This window comes from Amblyomma americanum, chromosome 2, assembly GCF_052857255.1.
Source record: "Amblyomma americanum isolate KBUSLIRL-KWMA chromosome 2, ASM5285725v1, whole genome shotgun sequence".
In the NCBI taxonomy this organism is placed as follows: domain Eukaryota; kingdom Metazoa; phylum Arthropoda; class Arachnida; order Ixodida; family Ixodidae; genus Amblyomma; species Amblyomma americanum.
In genome coordinates, this window is record NC_135498.1 from 147,737,186 (window position 1) to 147,758,653 (window position 21,468).

A 21,468-nucleotide genomic window follows, 5' to 3' on the forward strand; every position below is an offset into this window, starting at 1 on the left:
AAGGGGTTCAAAGCTTCACATTTAACGCATAGCGTTAAGGAGCTCGTGAAGGGGAAAAGCCGGCGTCGGCACAGTCTAAGGCTGCCACGGCCTTGTCGTGTCGTTCGTGCCTGAAAAATCCGAGGAGCACCAGCAGCGGAGGCCTTGCGCAGCTACTCTGTCACCGCGCCGAACCAGCACATCCTCCCCGCGTTCGGCTGCCTATAAGCGACGGCGGCCCAGTAAGGCTGTCACGTTCTACCCTTAACTGGGAAGCTTAAGCGTCTCACAAGGTTTTAAAAAAAAAATCCTGGTTAGGCACAATCCCGAAGAATAGGAATCATTAAGAGAAGGTACGAACAAAAATATTTATTTTGTGCGCGATGTATAGCATTTACCCCAAACTTTTTCAGACTGGTCGTAATAATATAGCCACTGTTCACTGAAAAAAAATTCCCGAACCGCCCCTATGCGCATGAAACTACTACTCAAATGATTTTAAATGGGAAGCATGTTCGCTGTTAACACCTTGCAGAAGCCCTTAATTTTTTTCAGTTATGCTAAACGCGCTTACCTGACTGATGATAAAAGCATTGTTACTAGGAACATTAAAAGCCTCCCTCGCTAACCGGAAATCTTGTTCCTGGTATTTCTGCTGCGGAGGTTGCAATTCTTGGGGTATACTTTTATACAGAAATACACAAGGGTACCCAAATGAATCGCATAATCTCTTGTGTGAAAATCAGTCGGTATTTTAGCTGAATTTCATTTCTTACTACGAAATACATTGTTTTGCTCACTTAACATTCAAGACACATATTTGCTTTACTCGTCACACCGATATTTAGGTAGTGCCGCATTCACATACTTCATATGGTACGCAGATACTTCGGCACACTCTCCCTGTTCTCTTGAATCAGCTGCACGCGCATAAGATTCAAGAACAGAATGTGAAAAAATCTGAAAATTTACATGACTTTAATTCTGCAAATCTGAGGCACACTATTTTCTTTATAGTTCGTACATTTATTTCAAATGTCGTTGCCTTTCGTAATGTTATGCATTATTATTTTCTTTGGATAATCTTATAGTGAACTGAATTCCATTCTTAATTATAACGACTAGCGCTTCAGATAGGAACCAGCAAATAGGAAAAAGACGGTGCGAGCGCTGAACATCAACTTCGTCCCTGTCCTAAGCGGTAATCTTTTTCATTAATAATAAACCACAAACTAGGCCAGCTTTCTGTCTTGACAACATTGAATTGTGTTCCTCTGGGCATATTTGTTTACCCTGGTAACCATAGTTTGTCATGTATTTGGGGGCCTGAACCTTTATCAAGTCAACTAGTCTTCACTTTTTGTTTAACGCAAAATAAACGTGATTTTCTTTGAGTGAACTGAAATCATACTTGAGAGAGCTGTGGACCCCGCGCGCTCTTGTGCACCGGGCACGCTTTCAGTGGTATTTTTTTCAGAACTGCGCGGGCTTTCTGGCCTGCTGGAAACAATACGGCTATAGTCCTATACAGCTCAACAACGAAGCGGCGAATAGCCCTCTGAAGAGGCCCTCCAGCCGATGGCGTGGACCGACTTTTATGCAGTCGGGCTTCATCTCTTTGCACCCGCTTGCGTGACACGGCGGGAGTGTTTAGGTTCCAAAACGTTAAGTGCGGTTGAAGTAGATTAACAAGTGCTTAGATTAGGCTAGTTGTAACGTGATCGTGTGCAAGACGTGCGCTGCTTAGGTTGAAAAGGAGAGAGTTAAAGACAACAAGAACGGTATTTTGCGCTTAACCGTTCTTGTTGTTTTCAACTTTGGCCTTGGCAACCTAAGCAGAGCATGTCTTGCATTAGATTATAAGTAGATTAACAGAAATTTCATCACAACCTGTCAACGCCATTGGCTTTCTTTGGGCGGAATTCGCCGCTTCGTTCTTGAGTTGTGTGTCCGACTATAGGCGAAGCCTACAAAATTCGAATCCCCTGGGCCTGAATTCTCTCATGGCGTGAACAGGTTCACGATTCATACTTGGGCGTTTAAAGGAATGATCAAAAAGCTGGTTAAATAAGTTGGCTAATAGTAAGCGCACCATGAAAGCATACTATCTGCTTCTACACTTGTTGACTTAGGATGTTCTTTTTGTCTCATACTCGTACACCTGTTGACTTAGTAAAGGATTAGCATTCAAACCTCGGCGTTGAAAAAATCTCCATCTGAAGCGTTGGATGACAGGTGCAAAGTAATCATCATCATCATCATCAACCTGACTACACCCACTACAGAGAAAGGCCTCGCCCACGTCTCTTCAATTCAGCCTGTAATTTTTCAGCAGCTCCCACCCTATGCCTGGAAACTTTTTAATCGCATCCACCTACCTAACCTTCTCCCACCCCCTGCTACGCTTGCCTCCTCTTGGAATCCACTCCATTAGCCTTCAGAACAAGCCGTTTTCTTGTCTTCGCATTACATGCACTGCCGAAGCCCAGTTCTTCCGCTTGATTTCGATGCGTATGTTCCCTCACCCACTCTGCCTCCTTCAGATCTCTTAAGGCTACCCCTATCATTTTTCTTTCCATAGCTCGCTGCGTTGTACTTAACTTAAGCTGGACCCTTTTCGTTAGTCTCCACGTTTCTGCCCCGTAGGTGAGTACTAGTAAGATGCAGCGGTTGTATACTATTCTCTTGAGGGATATTGGTAAAGTGTATTCATAATCTGAGAGAACCTGGCATATGCGCTCCCTTCTAGTTATTTCCCTTTCATGATCCGGATCAGCTGTCACCACCTGCTACTTTACCACTTCCAGCACCTCGCTTCCACTTGTGAACTGCTGTTATCTTGCTAGACTGCTGAACATTACTTTGGTTTTCTGCTCATTAATTTTTAGACCCAGCGTTCTCCTCTGCCTGTTTAACTCATTAGTCATGATATGCAGTTCACGTCCTGAGTGACTCAGCAAAGCTATGCCATCAGCGAATCGCTGATCATTTAGATATACTCCATTAACTCTTATCCCAGCTGCTCCGAATTCAGACCTCGGAAAACCTCCTGTAAACAGGCGGTGAATAGCATTTGCGAGATCGTGTCTCCTTGCCTGACGCCCTTCCTTATAAGAATTTTATTTCTGACTTTATGGTCGAGTATCGTAGCTGAGCAGTTGCTATAGACATCTTCCAGTATTTTGGCATAAGGCTTTTCTACACCCTGAATCCGCAATGCCTCTATGACTGCTGAGGCTTTCACTGACTCAAATGCTTTCTCGTAATCAATAAGGGCTGTCTATAAGGGTTGGTATATTCTGCGCATTTCTCTATCACTTGATTGATAGTAAGAATATGATCTATTGTGGAATATCTTTTACGAAAGCCTGCCTGATCATTTGATTGATTAAAGTTTATGGCTGCCCTGGCACTATTAGCCATTACCTTCCCTCCGTCCTTCAAAAGATCTGCTGTTACCTGGTATTCACCACCTGCTTTTCTCCTTTACATTGCTCCTAAGGCTTTGTTTACTTCCTCTTTTGTTAGTGGTGGGATGACCCATTGCTGTGCGCTATTAGCTCTCGCATTAACGTTCCGATTACATTGGCTACTGTATCGATTTGAATAGAACTCTTCAGCTACTTTATCTTATCCATATTGCTAATTATATTGCCCTCTTCTTCTCTTAACGCATACATATGGTTTTTACCTATGCATAGTTTCCTGTTCACCGCTTTTAGGTAACCCCCGTTCTTTAGAGCATGCTAGATTCTCTCCATGTTATACTTCCTTATGTGGGCTATACCCTGCTCTTATTTATTACCTTCGATAGCTCTGCTAGTTCTATTCTGCCTGTTCGTTTACACGTCCTTATGTTTTGGTGTTTCTTTATCAGGTCTTTCTCCTCATGAGATAGCTTGCCGGTATCCTATCGAAACGTCCTACCGCCTACTTCATCTGCGCACTCCATAATTATAGCTGTCAGATTATCGTTCATAGCATAAACATTAAGATCGACTTCCTCAGTTAACCCTTTCATCATTGGTGTCCTATAAAACCGACACGAATAAAAACAAGCGTAAATCATAATTTGAACAGTCTATAAATTGAAACAATAACTGAGCCGGCTTGCATGACATTTCCATAAGCGTAGGCACCACTGTTTTTGTCTTCATCCTCGTCGGAACGTCTAGAGTAAAAAAAGATGGCGGAAGGTGAAAGAAGCGGCTGCACTGGTAAGCGCATCTCTTGGCATTTTTTACTTAATACCTGCAGGTGTGTTCCCGATTAGAATTTTGTGTATTATTTCAAAGATACGCAAGGCCTCAGCATTCGTGGAAAGATTTCTCTGCGGTTAATACATTTGTTGCAGCCCGCCGCCATATATGTGCGTCCTATATACACGACACCAGGGCTCAGTGGTTATAAACGCTCTCCGCATGTTGCACATAGAGGCAGAGTATCTTTTCAAGCGCCCACTTTTCCCCCGTTTTTTTTAATGCACACTCAGTATTCCAAACGGACACTTTATTCAGCAGCAAAGGGCCTCGATTAAAGCATCCGCGTCTCATATGTTCAGATGTCTTGTTTTCTGAGATATGATGACAAAAATGATGCTGTTGATGAAGTCAAATTGTCTTGATGGAGCAAGACAGAGCACTTACATGTAGAACCTTTGTCCGTAGAGTTTCGAGACTGATTTATTTTCTTCTCTAGAGATGATTCCCCGAAACAATGGTCGTTGCCTATGTGTAGCGCCACCTTTTCGTGCTAACCTGAGCTATTTATGTTAATTGCTGTAGCAGCCACTAAATGGCAGTACATCTACAAAACTACGTTCTCACTAGTTGTCTGCGCATTCTACTGTGAGTGAATGTGGAGAGATGGACGTCCACCTCGAACAGCGTGTAAACGTAACATTCTACGCGAAGCTTGGCAAGACAGCCACACAGACAGATGAGCTGCTTAGTGACGCTTACGGCAACGAGACATTATTGCGGGCGCGAGTTTTCGAGTGGCACAAGAGGTTAGGGGAGAACGTTGGTGGAAGACGCCACAAGGCAGGGACGCCCTTCAACCTGACGGAATGAAAAGAACATGGCTCGTATCAGGAAAATCGTACAGCAAGACCCCACCATTACAGTGCGCATGCTATCAGATGCTCTCGACATTAGTAAGACAACATGCCACCATATTTTGCGTGAGTACTTGGGGAAACGAAAGCTAAATACAGACTTGTGCCGCACTCCCTCAAACAAGACCAGAAGGACACGCGGGCATCAGTGAGCGCTTATTTGCTCTCAGAGGCAGAGAAGGATGGCGCATTCGTCGACAGCATCATTGCTGAAGACGAAACATGGTGTTTTCAATACGATCCTCAAACAAAGAGGTAGAGCACCGAATGGTGGTCCACAAGCGCTCCGGCGTCGACGCACGTACGGTGACAGAAGACTAATACAAAGATTATGCTGATAGTTTTTTTTCCGATTCCAGAGGTGTCATACACCACGAGTTCGTCCCACAAGGGCAGACGGTGAATCAGGAGTTTTATATCCGCGTGCTACAACAAATGCGTGATGCTCTGCGACGCCGTCGCCCTGACTTATGGGCCACTGGACAATGGAGCTTTCTCCACGATAACGCAAGGCCGCACACTGCTCTCAGCATGACAAAAGTTTTCGCCAAGCACAGCATTACTATACTTCCCTATCCGCCATACTCGCCTGACCTCTTCCCATGCGATTTTTCCATGTTTTCTCGTGTGAAGAGAGCCCTAAAAGGTCGCTGGATGGGGAGAGTAGAGGCATTCAAGACGCCACGACGAAGGAGCTGACAGCCTTGCCAAAAGAAGCGTTTTCAGATTGATTCCAAGACCTCAAGAAGCGTTAGAAGCTCTGTATAGACTCCAAGGGAGGCTATTCTGAAGGGATGCTGCCGAAATAATTTCAATGTTAAACGCATTTTTTTAATGAACTCAGACTCAGAACTTTACGGACAAAGGATGTATCTCAAGCATCGCGAAGTTCTCTGGGACTACAGCGGGGAATCGGAGGCGTGGACAAAGCAGGTTTTTGATAATCCTCAACCGAACGGCCATGAGCTGCAGAGAATGAACACTACGAGTCGTTGAACATTTCATAAACATTTTCTTGGCTAACTCATGACTTGAATGCAGTCTAAGCGAGACGTACATGATAGTACTACTGACACGCCAAGCAAAAGTGGAAGGCCATCCTCCTCTCCCCTCAGCCACTCCGCCTATCAACCAATGCACGACGTAAGATACGGCCAAGTTGTGCATAGGGAACTGAAGGCTAAAGAGCAGCAGCGATACAAGGTGGACGAATGCAAATAGAAACCAAAAACGAAATGTGATTAGTGCAATGTCCAGCTCAGCATAACAAGTGCGAAGAATTCTTTCAAGGCCTCCCAGAGGCGTTAGTCACGGTCTACTAATTGTTTTGAGCTGAAGAAAGCATTTTGTTAGTTTGTGAACATCACGGATGCTTGAAAATAAACAGTAACATCAATCTTCGTTTTATTGCGCTTTTAAAATCACTAAGCTCTGGTGTCCTATATACAGTACACGACGCATCTTTTATACAACAAGAGTCCTCAATAAATTTTTCGTGTATGTTTGTTTCTTGGGTGGCAATGAAGTAAAATACAAAGAAAGAAAAATTCCTCAAGTACTGAACAAGAATCAGGAGTTAAAGCTGAATATCTGTTCTGCAACGATTTCCTGAATTGCTCTATTTTGCCTCTTACCGCTAACTCGTTAATGGACTTTCTCTTTCCAAACTTTCTTCGTTCCCGTTTCAAGACTAAAATAATTTGAGACCTTACCATTCTGTGGTGGCTGCAACGCATCTTTCTGAGGGCGTCCACACCTGAACGACGCCAGGTTGAGCGCATAGTATGAAGTCGATTTCATTTTTAATCTCAAATTCTGGCTCTTCGATTTCAACTTCTTGTTCTCTGTTTTGCTGAAGACGGTATTCATGATCCGTAAATGGTTTCTATCTGCGAACCCTACTAATAACTCTCCCCTGCTACTCGTAGAACATATCCGATAGTCGCCTACCGCCTGATCGCCAGCCTGGTTATTGCCCACCTTCGCACCGAAGTGTGCCGTCAGTACAGTGTACTGTGATTTTGCTTTTTCATTGCCGATTTCACGTCTTCACAGAAGCTTTCAACGGTCCGGTCATCATGGCTGGATGTAGGCGCGCATGCCTGCACCACCTTCATCTTGTATCTCTTGTTATGCGTAATTACTATAGCTGCCACCCTCCCGTTAACTCCTCTGTATTGCCAGCTATATCTTAATTGATGAGAAATCCTACATCTAGTTCTCGTCCATACGCTAATCCGCGAGAGTACAATATGAGCCCGTCCTTTAGTGCTGTATACGCCTGACCTGTCCTCCTGACATCATTGAGCTCTATAACGTCTCATTTAATGCCCTCTGGTTCCTCTAACTGCACTGCTAGGCTAGCATCTCTAGATAAGGTTCTAGCGTTAAACGTTGCCAGGTTCAGATTCCAGCGGCGGCCTGTCCGGAGCCAGAGATTCTTAGCAGCCTCCGCTGCGTCACGGGTCTGTCCGCCATCTGGGTAAGTTGCTCCGCAGCCGCTGGGGAATGGGGGCCGAAGGTTAATTGCTTTGATAATAGAGGGTTGTGGACAAGCACTACCCCAGGGTGGTCAAATCCCGTTCTGGTGAGGGAGTGCGTAGTCGGTTCTGATCACCGAGGTCAGGCCACACCCCAGGCCTGGATATAGAATTCCATCGACATGCGGAGTTTCTTTGTTTTCATCGAGAGCGAGATAAAGTGGTGGGAGTGAAAAAAAGAGCGAGATAAAGTGGTGGGAGTGAAATTCCCCTCTTCAGTTTTAGAGGAGAGGAGAGAGTGGAAAAGTAGCAGAGGGAAGATGGAGGGAGGGAGGCGACATTAGGAGGATAATGGAGAGGCTGTAGGGCATGTCACACCGTGATAGCTGGATTTGATCCGGAGAGTGGAGAGGGGGACAGCGTGCCACCGGTATTGACTCTGGATCACGCTTCGCGCTCGCCCGGTCTTGACCGGTTAGCGGCAGTGGCTGCTCCGTCTGGTGGGAACACTAATGCTGATGTATACACTGCCGAGTCAGACACACTGAGCGTGCATACTTTGTTTAAATCATGGCCGGTCTTACACATGGCATCCTGTAGGTGTTTACACACATCACTTGTTTCTCACTTTATGTGGCTGAAAATTTTCTAAACAGGAGTAGTCTTCGTGGCTTGCACAAGTATGCGGTTCTACGAAATGAGATTTTATTTTTGCTTTTGTTACAGCTGTTAGTTTCTAACTGCACGTATAAATGCTACAAGGCTGGAGAAACACGAACTGCGACAGATGGAACTCCGTGCGTTGTGAGTGTTTCGTCTCTTGCACTTTTGAGAGAAAAAATATACACAAGGGGCGCACTGTATCGTAGCCTGAATAACAGCTGCGGGTTTTGAACACTAGTTCACATTAAGGAGCACAAAGTACAATGGCACAAGCCAAGTAGAAAATTAATTAGGAACAGATAGTGATTGTGACGCAAGTTTCGGTGCCTGAACTTCAACAGACTTGAATGCCACAGATTTTGAGTCTGTTATCTGCTGTAAGATAAACTCCTCTTCCCCTCTGAAGCCATGTTTAATTAAACACGCAAATTGTAAACTTACTTTTTAGTAAGATAGAAAATACTGCTTACGCCGTGAATAGGTGGAAACAATAAAGCTTCCTTGTTTTTTTAAGCTAAATAATATTAAAAATATACGTCAGGTTGACGTATTGATAATGATAGTTGGATGATACTGATAGTTGGATGTTACCGTATTGATTTATTTGGTACGATGACAATAAAGACAGTGTAAGCATTTATCTCCACACCGCAAATTAACTTAAGAAATTTTTGTGTGATTTTAGCTTGCGTAAAGCAGTTTTTGAACTTCTTCAACATGCTCCACTCTCACCTGAGAACGACGAAAACGAATTCAGCCGCAAATAACAATTTGTAGTCGGGATGAAACGTGGGCTGCTGTATAATTATTGTAACAGTGCAACAGAAGCGCAAGACATAAATATAGCGCAATACAGGCGTTGTTCTTTCTCTTCGTCCGCGTCTGTTGCGCTATCATATTCAATCTGCACTTATACCATCAATCCTACTCACCATATTAACCTGGGGTAGGCATATATTTAGCAAGGCAGTCTCATCTACTCTTTTTATAAAGGCAACGTTGCATACCTTTAATCACATCGTCCAGAATGTAGCAGCGCAGTAAAACGGGAGTGAAAAGGTTGTCAGAAAAAATAAAACTGAACACAAAAAGAGCTATCCTCATTATTATTTACGTGATTCCTGGCAGAATAAAGTGTGCATGCATTCTCCACATACATAGCAATACTCGTGCTCTCTAGACGTTATATATTAAGTCGTCATAGCAGATTTTGCTCGTTACTAACTGAATTCAGCGCTGAGTAATGCTACGCAGTGTTACTGAGTTAGAAAGGTCATTCCTCCGTGAGGAAAACTTTCTACAAGACACATTGACACCTTGCAGAACAGCACAACGGCCCACCGAGAATGATATTCTGGAATGGCCCTTGCAACAGGCATTAACGAGTGAGCGTTAAAGCGAACGTTCGGAGGAAAAGCCGTGTGGCTTTTCACGCTAATTCAACATTGGGCGACAGGGTTACCGCACTGCACGAATGAAAATGATTAAAACTCGAGGTAAACTGTGAACACAAGGTCGTATCAGGAGTGGAATGTCATAATGGCATGTAAGGATGTAAATTACGCCGAACTCATGACCCAGGACCCTCAGGTTTCGAATCAGTAATGCTAACCCTGGGCCATTGAGGCACTTCCGATCGACTTGGATAAAAGGAGAGCTTATTTGTCTTGCTGTGCATCACGTTGTCCATCATGCCTACTGATGTATACAAATGATGAGTGTAATTATAAACAGGTACTAGTTAAGGAAGACAGCAGAAACCATTAACACTGTTGCGTCATGCCCTTCAGGTTGAGCGTAAGTGCCCCCTTAAATTTCTTATTGCGGTAGCACAACTGCCCGCGTTTTCGCAAGACACTGATGTCGGAAGCCGTTTTTGACATTCGACGTTTGTGAGCTCCGACGGTGGAGAGCACAGCTGCGGCACGGAGGAGCCAATCACGGGCACGCATCATACGTACCGTAAGAGGCGACGCAGCCAATCAGAGAGCGCTCGCGCCCGAGATGGCGTCACAGGCTGCTCCGCCGCAGCTGCCGCGCTGGGAATAGAGGTGAATCTCACCTTGCTTTGCATTGACAGCGATGCCTCTTTAATGCGGCACTAAAGGTTCCAATGTCGGATTCTGCCAAGGTATGTCTCTGTGTCTGAAGCCTGTATGACCTGAAACAAAATAAGCTAAAACGACACATTCTTTTGGCCACGGGCGAGATTCGAGCCCGGGACGCAGTGAACAGACTGCTTTTGCTGGCCACTGCTTTAGACCAATACACCATCGCCGCAACCGAACATCCCGTGTACTAAACTCACAGCCTTTCGCACTGTGCTTAAGATATCGTCGGCTTCATCAACTTCTTTCCGTCCGCAATGGATCCGAACACCGAAACCGGAGGCAACACCGAAGTGCTAACGCACCTAATTCGCGTTTGGCGCGACCACGCTAACTCGTCCGTATTTTTTAAACCTCTTCGTACTGGAGGTCTACTGCCGAATCTTCAAAGAACGATTAATAGGGGATTATCGACAGTTTCAAGGTACAAATTCACGGACGATATTCCTTTTTCTTGAAAAAATCAGGGCAAACAAACTCCATAAAATGAACTTTTATTTTTTCTGGCCTCAGTAAATCCAAACTAATTACATTTGTTATTACCACCGAAACCAATGATTCTGCCTTAGGCAAATCTAACAACTACAGACGGAAAAATTTAACTCGATAGCGGTAGGGGTCCTGTATCACAGAAAAGCCGGTCTCGTCGTTGTAGGCGTCGGCATCGTTGGCACTAAGCAAAAAATCCTGATGCAAGCAAACATTTAAAAAAAGTTCAGCGGAAAATTAAATTGGCTTAATTTGGCTTGGGTGGGATTATACACCAGGACCTTCTTATTGCGGGACGGGTGCGGTACCCATAAACCAGAAGATATTTTTTTTCAGCATGGTACTATTACACTCGTTTATATGAAGGAAAGAGCTATACATATTATTTGCAAAGTAATCAGTCAGTAGCCGAGCAAGTAAAAGGAAACACAACATCGCACAACCAAAACGCACGTCTTGACACAGCTTAACTAAAATGGTGGCAAGAAAAGACAAAGCACCAATAACGGGAACCAGTCCGGTTGAGAGTCACTGTCTTCGTAGGTGTCTTTGAGCTGGTGCATCATCTGACCGAAATGTGTTCTAGGGGAGACGACAGGCTCAGCATTCCGGTCCAACATGCCCGTTTTCTACAGGCTATGCGGTCCGAGCAGGAAAATCATGTCAAAAGATTCGTGATCATGTTGGATGGTCATTAGGTAGCGTACACTGTGAGAATTCAAAACTAAGTCTCTCTTCAGTGTCGTTTTTAGAATGTCTCAAAATAATGTTGCGTCTTTGCAGCCAATAGAGCAGTGCTCGATGGTATCAGGCGCATCACATTGGCAACAATTAACAGAGGAATTTTTTTTTGCGTGAAGCCACATTTTAAAAGGAAGAACTTCGGCGTGAAGTTTAAAATAATACGCTTTAGTAAAGCCGAAATCAGCTTTTTACGTAGTCGTCTCTGCACATCATGACCAATACAATTAGAGTAGAGAGAGCGATACAATGGAGGCGGAAAAAGCATAGATATCAATCCTTTGTTTAACTTTCTACGCGAAACAGAGAATAAGTACTCAAAAGGAAATTGAACTGCCAGAAAACGCCGTAAAAGTCATAAACTTCCTACATAAATCCAAATAATATGGGCGGCTCGATAAAATTAGAAGAGACCACTAAGTCGGCAAGAAGCTTGACAAAGTTAGTTTGCAGGGATGCTCTGATAACTTTATGAGAGATGTCACGAAAAAAGAAGATAGTGTAGCTAACTGTGGCATATAAGAGATGTGTCAAACCTGGTACTCCCGCAGAAACAGGCCTGAACAGGTTATCGCACCGCAACGGCTCAAAACTGGAAGACGATATGTACGTTGCACATGCTCGATGAAAGGTTTGGATGTAGTGTCCCGCGCGGTGGAGTACTTGCAAAACGTAATAAATTTTTGTTGCCGGAAAGATGTTGCAGGCCTGCCCTCGACCAAAAATTGATAACCCCGCAGGGGGGCGCCTGCAGCTTGCAGGCGTCGCGACGGTGAGTGGCGACACCGCGGGTTCCCGAGCATCCGCAGGGACATCCCCGCAAGGGGATGATGGTGAACTGTGCATCACCACGGACCCGAGCACCCGCGCCTCGCCGTGCGTGGCATCGCCGTGTCCGGGGAAAAGGGGATCCTGGTGGTTGAGCCGATGCTGAGCGTTTGGACCTTTAAGGCCCCTCGGCGGAAGCAACACACCACTTTGGCCCCAGCTTCACGTAGACGGCACCTCCGGCCTGACCCGACCGGGGGAAATCGGCAGTCGCCTTTTCCTATTCTCCACACTGTCTTTCACTTTCCTATCCCTTTCTCACAACCCTCCTATCTCCTACTCACTTCTTAGTTTTTTCACTTTTCATAGGCGGCGAGGGTTAACCTTGTGTGGCCAACCACCCTGAGTTGTGTCGGATTTGGTTATAGTTGAGGTGTACAGCTGGCGTGGGCAGGACTTGCGTTCAAGTTCCTGTCCCGTCCTTTTGTTGGACTCCATGGTGGGTGGCTGGCACCATGACTGAAAAACTTCATTTTTTATGGCTCCCCCACTTTCAAAACCCGATCGCTCTCTCAAGAGAGGGCGGAACGAAGCAGCAGACGTTTTTTCAAAAAAGAAACCGACATTGACATTCACCAATTTCTATGTTATCCACAGCGAAAGTAATGAAAAACAAGCAAGAATAATTTCTCCGTTCCTTGTATCTAAATGCCTAACAGATACCCTGGGCCCTGGCTACAAGGTGTCTAAAATGGCCAGCGGAGACTTATTGTTAGAACTCCTTGACAACACCCAGAACTCGAAAATCGCAAACATTGCATCCATCGGAGAAATCCCAGTTTCAATAACAGCGCACCGATCCCTAAACTCAGTTCGTGGTGTCATCTCTGAAAACGACTTCATACACCTAACCGAGAAAGAATTGCTGGAAGGCCTGTCTGACCAAAATGTCGCAGATGTATACAGAATCAAAATCCGGAAAGACAGTAAAGAAATAGAGACAAAACACTTGGTTTTAACATTCAATACAAGTACATTACCAGAAACCATCGATGTAGGATACTTGAAAGTAAATGTCAGACACTACATTCCAAACCCACGAAGATGCTTCAACTGTCAAAGGTTTGGCCACGGCTCACAGAGCTGCCGCGGCCGCAAAACGTGCGCAAAATGTGCTTCCAAAGATCACGTTTCTGAGGAATGTGACGCAGCCCTGCGCTGCGCTAACTGCGAAGGAGAACATGCTGCATACTCCAGGGCCTGTCCGTCCTGGAAGAAGGAAAAAGAGATTATCACGATAAAAACCAAGGAAAACATTTCATTTAGAGAAGCAAGAAGGCGATTTGCCGTTACCACCCAGTTCTCCTTCACAGCAAAATCTAGCTTTGCTGATGTGGTGCGCAGGGGCGGTGCACCACACAGCACCCCGGTCGCTGCCGAGGCCACTTCCATCGAGCCAATGGCAGGACCATTCACGCCCCAGGCAGGGTCAGCGAAAGCTGCCCTGCCAGTGTCAAAGCAGGGAGCGCCGGTCCATGCGTCGGCATCCCGCAGGACTTCCCCCTACCGGGGGAGGACTGAAACCCACAAACCCGCGGCTTCCCCGCGGTCCTCCAGCGCCTCTCATGAGGCGATGGATATAACTGCCACTCCGCCTCCACTACAGAGGCGGAACAGCTCTCTTGAGCGGAAAAAAGACAGGCCCCTAATAACGGGCCCACTACTTAAGTAAATCCCCTGTCATTTCCTCTCAAAAACATAAACATGGCTTTTTTAATCCATTGGAATTGTAGAGGACTTATGCGGAATTACAGCGATATAACACATATTTTAGGGTCAATGTTACCCACAGCTTTATGTCTTCAGGAGACCAATCTTGGTCCACAACATCTACATATCCTGAAACATTATAAAACTTTTAGACGCGATCGAGAGCAGGCAAATCGGCTATCGGGAGGCGTCGCGATAGTCGTTCAAAGCGGTGTCCCTGCTCAAGAAATTAAACTCAAAACAAAACTTGAGGCGGTTGCAGTCAGTATCGTAAGCTACAAAACACGAACAATCTGTTCCGTATACATTCCTCCACATTTTATGTTAACACTCCATGACCTACAGCAACTGATCAGAGAACTTCCGGAGCCATATCTGTTACTTGGGGATTTTAATGCTCACTCCTCCCTGTGGGGAAGCGAACGCTGTGACGCTAGAGGTCAAATAATCGAAGATTTTATCCTGACGAATAATGTATGTCTTTTAAATACGAAAAAGGCCACGTACTGTTCCCCAACGCCTGGGAAAATGAGCAGTTTAGACCTGTCTTTTTGTTCACCTTCTGTTTTTGGTGATCTTAAGTGGGACGTTTTAGACAACCCGTTGGGGAGTGATCACCTACCAGTTTTTATAAGCCTATCATCCTCACCTGCAGTCATCCCGACCAAACCACGGCGATGGAAGCTACATCTAGCTGATTGGGCGTTGTTTAGAGAAAAGGCCAGATTAGAAGATATTTACTCAGAAACACTTAACATAGATGAAATCAATGAAATTCTTACTAAGCGTATCATCGATGCTGCACGGCTAGCTATTCCCCTGTCCACAGGCGTGGTGCGCCAGAACCACAAGGTATGGTGGACGCGAGAATGTTGGGAAGCCAAAAAACAACAAAATAAGGCCTGGGGTGTATTTCGTAGGTATCCTACTCACGAAAATCTAATAACTTTCAAAAAGGCAAAAGCTAAAGCCCGATATATACGGCGGAACGCGGAAAAAATGTCTTGGCAAAATTATGTGTCGTCCATAAACAGCTCGGTAACATCAAAAAAACTGTGGGAGCAGGTCAGAAAAGTAAATGGCAGCTATTCCCCATTCACCCTTCCTCTGCTGACGGATCCTGGAATTCAGACAAGTAATAAAGAACAAGCAGACATTATGGGGCAACATTTTTTTATAGTTTCTAGTTCTTCCCACTATACACAGTCATTCTTAAAATACAAAAACACAACCGAAAAACAAAGACTCCCTACGGCAGGCAGCACAAACGAGCCTTACAATAATTTGATTACACTTCAAGAAATACAGAGAGTACTGTCTATAGGTAAACAAACTGCACCAGGCCCCGACGAAATTCATTATGAAATGCTATCCCATCTATCTGAGCAATTTGTAGAAGTTCTGTTAAAATTTTTAATAAAATATGGGTAGTAGGGAAAATACCAGCTGCTTGGAAAAAAGCCATTATTGTTCCATTTCTAAAACCGGGAAAGCCACCAACCTCCCCTAACAGTTACAGGCCTATAACCCTTACAAGCTGTCTTGCCAAATCTTTTGAGTGTTATAAATATTAGATTAATGTTTATTCTAGAATCCCGAGAGCTTCTTGATGTCCACCAATGTGGTTTTAAAAAAACATGTTCCACAGTCGACCATTTAATCCGCCTGGAAAACACAATCCGAGAGGCCTTTATACACAGACAACACTGCCTTTCAGTTTTTTTCGATATGGAGAAGGCATATGACACGACCGGAGGTTCGGGATTCTTCGCGACCTGGCAGAGCTTGGTATCCGCGGGAGGATGCTGAAATATTTGAGCGACTTTTTATCCAACCGTTCTTTCCAAGTTCGTCTCGGCGCAACCCTCTCAAATAATTTTACTCACGAAAACGGCGTTCCTCAGGGATGCATTTTAAGTACTACATTGTTCATAGTAAAAATGAATTCTTTAACCAGTATAATTCCACAGTCCATTATGTACACGGTCTACGTTGATGACCTTCAAATTGCATGCACATCTTCTAGCCTGGCAACTTGTGAGAGACAACTACAACTCACAATAAACAAATTAGCACTTTGGGCAGACAGAAATGGATTTAGGTTTTCTCCACAGAAAACTGTTGCGGTTCTTTTCTCGCTGCAGAGAGGACTGCAGATTAATCCCACCCTCCACTTGAACGACACCACACTTCCAGTAAAACAAGAACACAAATTTTTAGGCTTAACTTTTGACAAAAAGCTAACGTTTCTACCACATATAAACACCCTAAAAAAGAAAGCCACCCAATCCCTGAATATACTTAAAGTACTCTCACGGAAGCGTTGGGGATCCGATAGGAGGTGCCTATTGCACATCTATCGCTCTCTAGTACGCTCTTCGTTAGACTATGGATCCATAGTGTATGGGTCTGCGAGGCCATCATACCTTAAAAAGCTAGATCCAGTACAAAACCTCGGGTTGCGCCTTTCAACTGGTGCTTACAGAACATCACCCATAAATAGCCTTCACGTAGAAGCAAATGAACCGACCCTCACCAACAGGAGAACAATGCTTACCTGTGCATACGTACTGAAAATAAGGTCGCTACCGAAACATCTTTGTTACACCATAGTTACAAAATGCCCATCCAGAACACTGTTCACCAACAAACCTCAAGCTGTAAAACCATTGCTCCTCCGCTTTGAAGAAATATGCCAAGAAATAAACATACTAGATGCACTTCCTGATGTTGCCCAGAGACCCGATAGGTTGCCACCTTGGTACTTGTTTCCTGGTGTATACGATTTCGCACTGACACACATTCAAAAAAGACATACCCCACTGGAACATATACAGCAAGAGTTTCTTGGAGTAAGTGAAAAATACAAGAATTGCACAGATTTCTACACAGATGGATCTAAGACAGCACTCTATGTAGGGAGCGCGATAGTGCAAGGGAAATGGGAAAATGTAGTCAGGCTGCCTCAGTGCGCTTCAATATTTACAGCAGAATGCTACGCCATTGCTCTAGCTGTAGAACAAATATTGAAGAAAAACATACAGAACAGTGTTATCTACAGTGACTCCCTCAGCGTAATTACAGCAATAAACCCCAGAAATGCAACTGAACCCTTAATAGGAAACTTAATACATAATGTAATACGAGCTGATTCACAAGGACATACAATAAAGTTTTGCTGGGTTCCCAGTCACGTGGGCATCCGCGGAAATGAGAGGGCTGATGCAAGCGCCGCACTTGCCCTTAACGCAAAAATAAAACCAATAAACATACCGCATAAGGACTGCATCAAGTCAGTCCAGAATAAATTGAGAGAAAAATGGCAGGTCTCTTGGGACAACGAGGTTAACAACAAGCTGCACTTTGTAAAACCTGTCCTGGGTGAATGGAAGACCTGTAGGCACCAGGAACGATTTATTGAAGTAATTTTATGTCGTCTCCGCATTGGACATACACACATTACACATAACTTCTTACTAACGAAACAAGATAAACCTCGTTGTGAAAGATGTGGAGACGAACTAACAATAAACCATAATTTATTCTCGTGTGCAAAACTCGAAAAACTAAGAAATAAGCACTTTATTAAGTTTTATAATGAATACATTTCTTTACACCCAGCGCTGCTTTTAGGCGAAAATGCCATTGTTAACATATCTTCTGTTTTTAGCTTTTTAAAAGAGGCAGATGTTCTTCAGAGACTGTAAACTTTGATCCACAGCTTTGCTTTAAAATATGATGCATTTCAGCCATTTTCTCATTCCATGAGAAGAGGGCTGAGGTGGTTATTTAAATGGTTGGGAGCCTCAGGATCCTTGCCCAGCCAAGGATGGCTACTGAGGTTATCTGACCTTCTTGAAAGCATTTATTTTTAGCCATTTATAAAATTTCTTCTTCCTCATATTACTACCAGAACGAAATAGCAATTTAAGTCCTCTACACAACCATGTTTCCTCCCACCTACAGAAAAGTGTTCATATACCTTGAGCCTGGCGCATGATAGCCTTAGCTGCTTATGTGCCATTAAACCCAACACAACACAACACAAAAAACACACAAAAATTGATAGGCGGTGCGGAAGAAAAGTCTGAGCATAGCCAGGAAGGATATTTCGTTTGAGTTGAGTAAAGGCAGACCTAGTGATTGCGTTGTGGTCTTCCGCTTTATGAAGGGTCCTGGAGACATGTACTGATGCGTGCGCGAGTAATTATGGTTATGATAATTACGATTGAGGTAGATGAGTAGGCGATGCGAATTGGACCCGAAACGCTATCGCGCTCTACTCTTAAGAGGCGCAGCTTAAGCGTCTCCCGACTTTCCTACAGCTCTATGTGCGCGTAAATACATTATCCATGTAGCTGCAGGTGACCACATTTCGGGCGACCGCTAGAGACCATACAGCAGAAGGTTTGAAGAACATTTATTCACGAGCGTTTTGCCACTAGACGCAAGTCTTCGCCTTGTTCATGGGAACGCCTTTCTTTCACAGTTCCCCGTGGCAGCTTTGGTGACCAAAGCGTCAAACACTGGCAGAGGAGAGGTTCATGTCGAGTACTGCTCTATGAACTGAATGTGACGGACGAAGCACGGGAGCGCTCGTCTTGTCTGTACACGAAGAAATCATGGGGACACTGAAGCTACGCTTTAAGGATGCCACTGCGTTAATAGTTATTTTCTACTTTCTTTCATAATTAGTACGCTTTCTTAACTGTAGTCGCTCATTAGCATACATAAGTAGGCACACTACACCACGTGATGCAAACACCCCAAGTCTCCGAAGGCCTCCCTGCAAGTAAGTCTCACGCGCGTGACTCAATGGTCTAAGAGCAGCGCGCCTTATTCGCAACCAAAGGGTCATGGGATCGATTGCCAACCAATTACCGCACAGTTCTCTTCAGCTTAATTACTTTATTCGAGTCATGTTAAGAGTTCACAGCAATTTAACTGGAGTTTTAACCGTTTTCATTCCACAGCTGTGTAATGGTTTGCCACGTCACAAAACTGTCGACAAATATTTAATTATTGTGACAACGCGCACTGCTTTTGCTCCGGACGTTAACTCTCACGATGTCGCGCTAAAAATATACACCAGTTTTTACTCTTTGGGCAGCTGGAACCTTAAACTCTTGAAAACCAGTGACGACCCATGCGACAAAGGACGGCCCCGAATTTCCTACTTGCATATTTATTTCCCTGAACATAAGATACTCATATGAGAGCGTTCCTCTTGACTATTTAACCAATTACACCCATATTGATTGATTCATGAGATATTTCTCTCTGCGGGCAGACTGAGCGAACGAACGCTGGTGCGCATTTACTGCTCTCTAGTCCTCATGCATTTTTATCAACTGTTTCATGTAGCTCAAGCGCAAATGGATTGCAGATTTACTTACGGGCTATAAGGCACCAACAGAGGCCGGCATATGCCACAATGGATCGTGCGTTCAAGGTAGGTCATTTTTAAATGACACACACAATTACCATTTATTTTCTACTTGGGAACTACAAAGTATCGAAGAAAAGACGGACATATATCTTACAAGAATGATGCACTCCAATTCATGAAGCGTGTTTAAGAAGAGGGGTCAGTCGAGCCGTCTGGCATGTTTTGACGGATACGAGAGAACAACCCAAACGAATCTGACGGGAGAAAAGAAAACAGAGACTCGCGCTCTCTAGCAACCAAATGTTTTACTGCGACAGGGAAGGCAGCAATATAAAGGAAGCATGGCAAGGAAGAACATAATGAAAATCATCTATAGAAATGAATAAACAAGAATGTAATCAACAGTTCGAAAGTGTGAACGCGAGCTCAACAAAGATGAGAAACAGCGCTGTGCTGAAAGCGAAGGCTCCAACTTGCATACCTTCATCAGTGACGCTATACGGTAATTGCAAGTGTTGATTCCCCTACAGCTGATTCAGCCGCTTTGATGAATTCCTTTATGTTATTGCTCACCTCGTTTCTTTTGTATTGCTACCTTCCCTGTCGAAATAAGTAATTCGTTGCTACTCGGTGCATGTCTCTGTCTTCTTCTCTCTCTCTCGTCTCTTAGCGCGGTTACGCTGTGTCAAACGACATGAAATCAGTCAATGCTCGGCGTTGAGTACACTGGTATTCTGATAGCTTTAATTTTTGATTCTAGATGAATCCGCGAGTCACAAGGTGCCCCGGTCCTCACTGCACACTTTGTGCGTCCATCAATTATTTGAAAGCTAGAAGTTTCAGTAATGGCGCATACGGAAATTAAGAAGGTGCATTTAAAAAATGGCCGTATGTATGCGATTTAAAGAGCGTAGCGTTGATATTTTCGAGTCGGATGCTGTCACAAAACGTTTAAATAACGGCTGCTTCTGATATGAGAGTTTTAGTTAATGAAGGTAGTGTAGTGGGTTAAGGAATTCATTATAGCGGAGTTTCTCAAGGATGACTTACTTTTTAAAAATGCAACATTACGCATTGACGTGTTATGTGCACAACTCAGCGATAGCTGAGCTTTATGTGCCCGCTTTATAGTTTTGTCCATCTTCCCGTGACATTTGAGAATGCCGCGTATGCTAGGTTCAGTCCTACAATGTCTCACTCTTCCCTCTGAGCACCCGACGGTGGTTTTCCCTTGCTAGGAGAGCCAAGCACAGCGGCACTGCAAATCGCCCCTTCCCCTTGTTAGGTGTGGGGCTTCTATCCCGTAGCAGGCCACTGGTGTTGGGGGATTGCGCTTCGATCCCACCGCTGCCACCAGTTGTTAGATGCGGGCCCCTGGTTCGCCTGTGCTGTCTCTCGCCAAGGTCGGTGTCCCCGGGTTCCGGATCGGGAGACTGCTGTAGTGGGGTTGACGAAGAGATGAGAGGGTCTTCGAGGTGAAGAAGAGACTGAAGGGTTTATTTACATTTATACAATGTTCGAAAGAGTGAATCGGGAGCTGGCGAACACACGCCAGATCGCTGCTTAAATAGGGTCCCCTGTCCCCAGGTCCTTAGTTGGGGAATCTAGTTCATTAAAAATGCGTCGAATCACTGTGATGTAGATCACGTGTCCAGTCTTCCGGGTCCGCCTTCCAGGACGCCCCCAGCCACACACTCTTGCCACTTCTGGCAGATTATGGTCCGCGCTGTCCAGGCTTCAGTGATGAATAGGCCGAAGGGGGTCCTATGGCAGCGTCGAAGGTCAGTCACCTGCACTTCACAGCGGTAGCGTGGGAGCGAAAGGTTTCCACCGCAGTTTGCATTTGCAGAAGCTTTCACGTGGAGCCTGGGACCGAAAGGTTGGCACTGTAGTTTGCAGAAGGTTCCACGTATAGGCTCCGTACAGTCAAGTTTGGTCACGATCCTTGCGCCACCTAGCGCCGCT

The 21,468-nt window shown here is 44.8% G+C and overlaps 1 protein-coding gene across 1 annotated transcript in view; it reads left to right on the plus strand.

Moving 5' to 3' along the window:
* Nucleotides 1-21,254, plus strand: part of LOC144120135 (uncharacterized) — an 89,415-nt gene extending 68,161 nt beyond the window's left edge. Inside the window, exons 6-8 of the mRNA XM_077652575.1 lie at nucleotides 8,302-8,379; nucleotides 19,479-19,566; nucleotides 21,238-21,254. Coding sequence (XP_077508701.1) covers nucleotides 8,302-8,379; nucleotides 19,479-19,566; nucleotides 21,238-21,254 — 183 coding nt within the window. The remainder of the gene's footprint in view (nucleotides 1-8,301; nucleotides 8,380-19,478; nucleotides 19,567-21,237) is intronic.
* The last annotated feature ends 214 nt before the right edge of the window (nucleotides 21,255-21,468 follow it).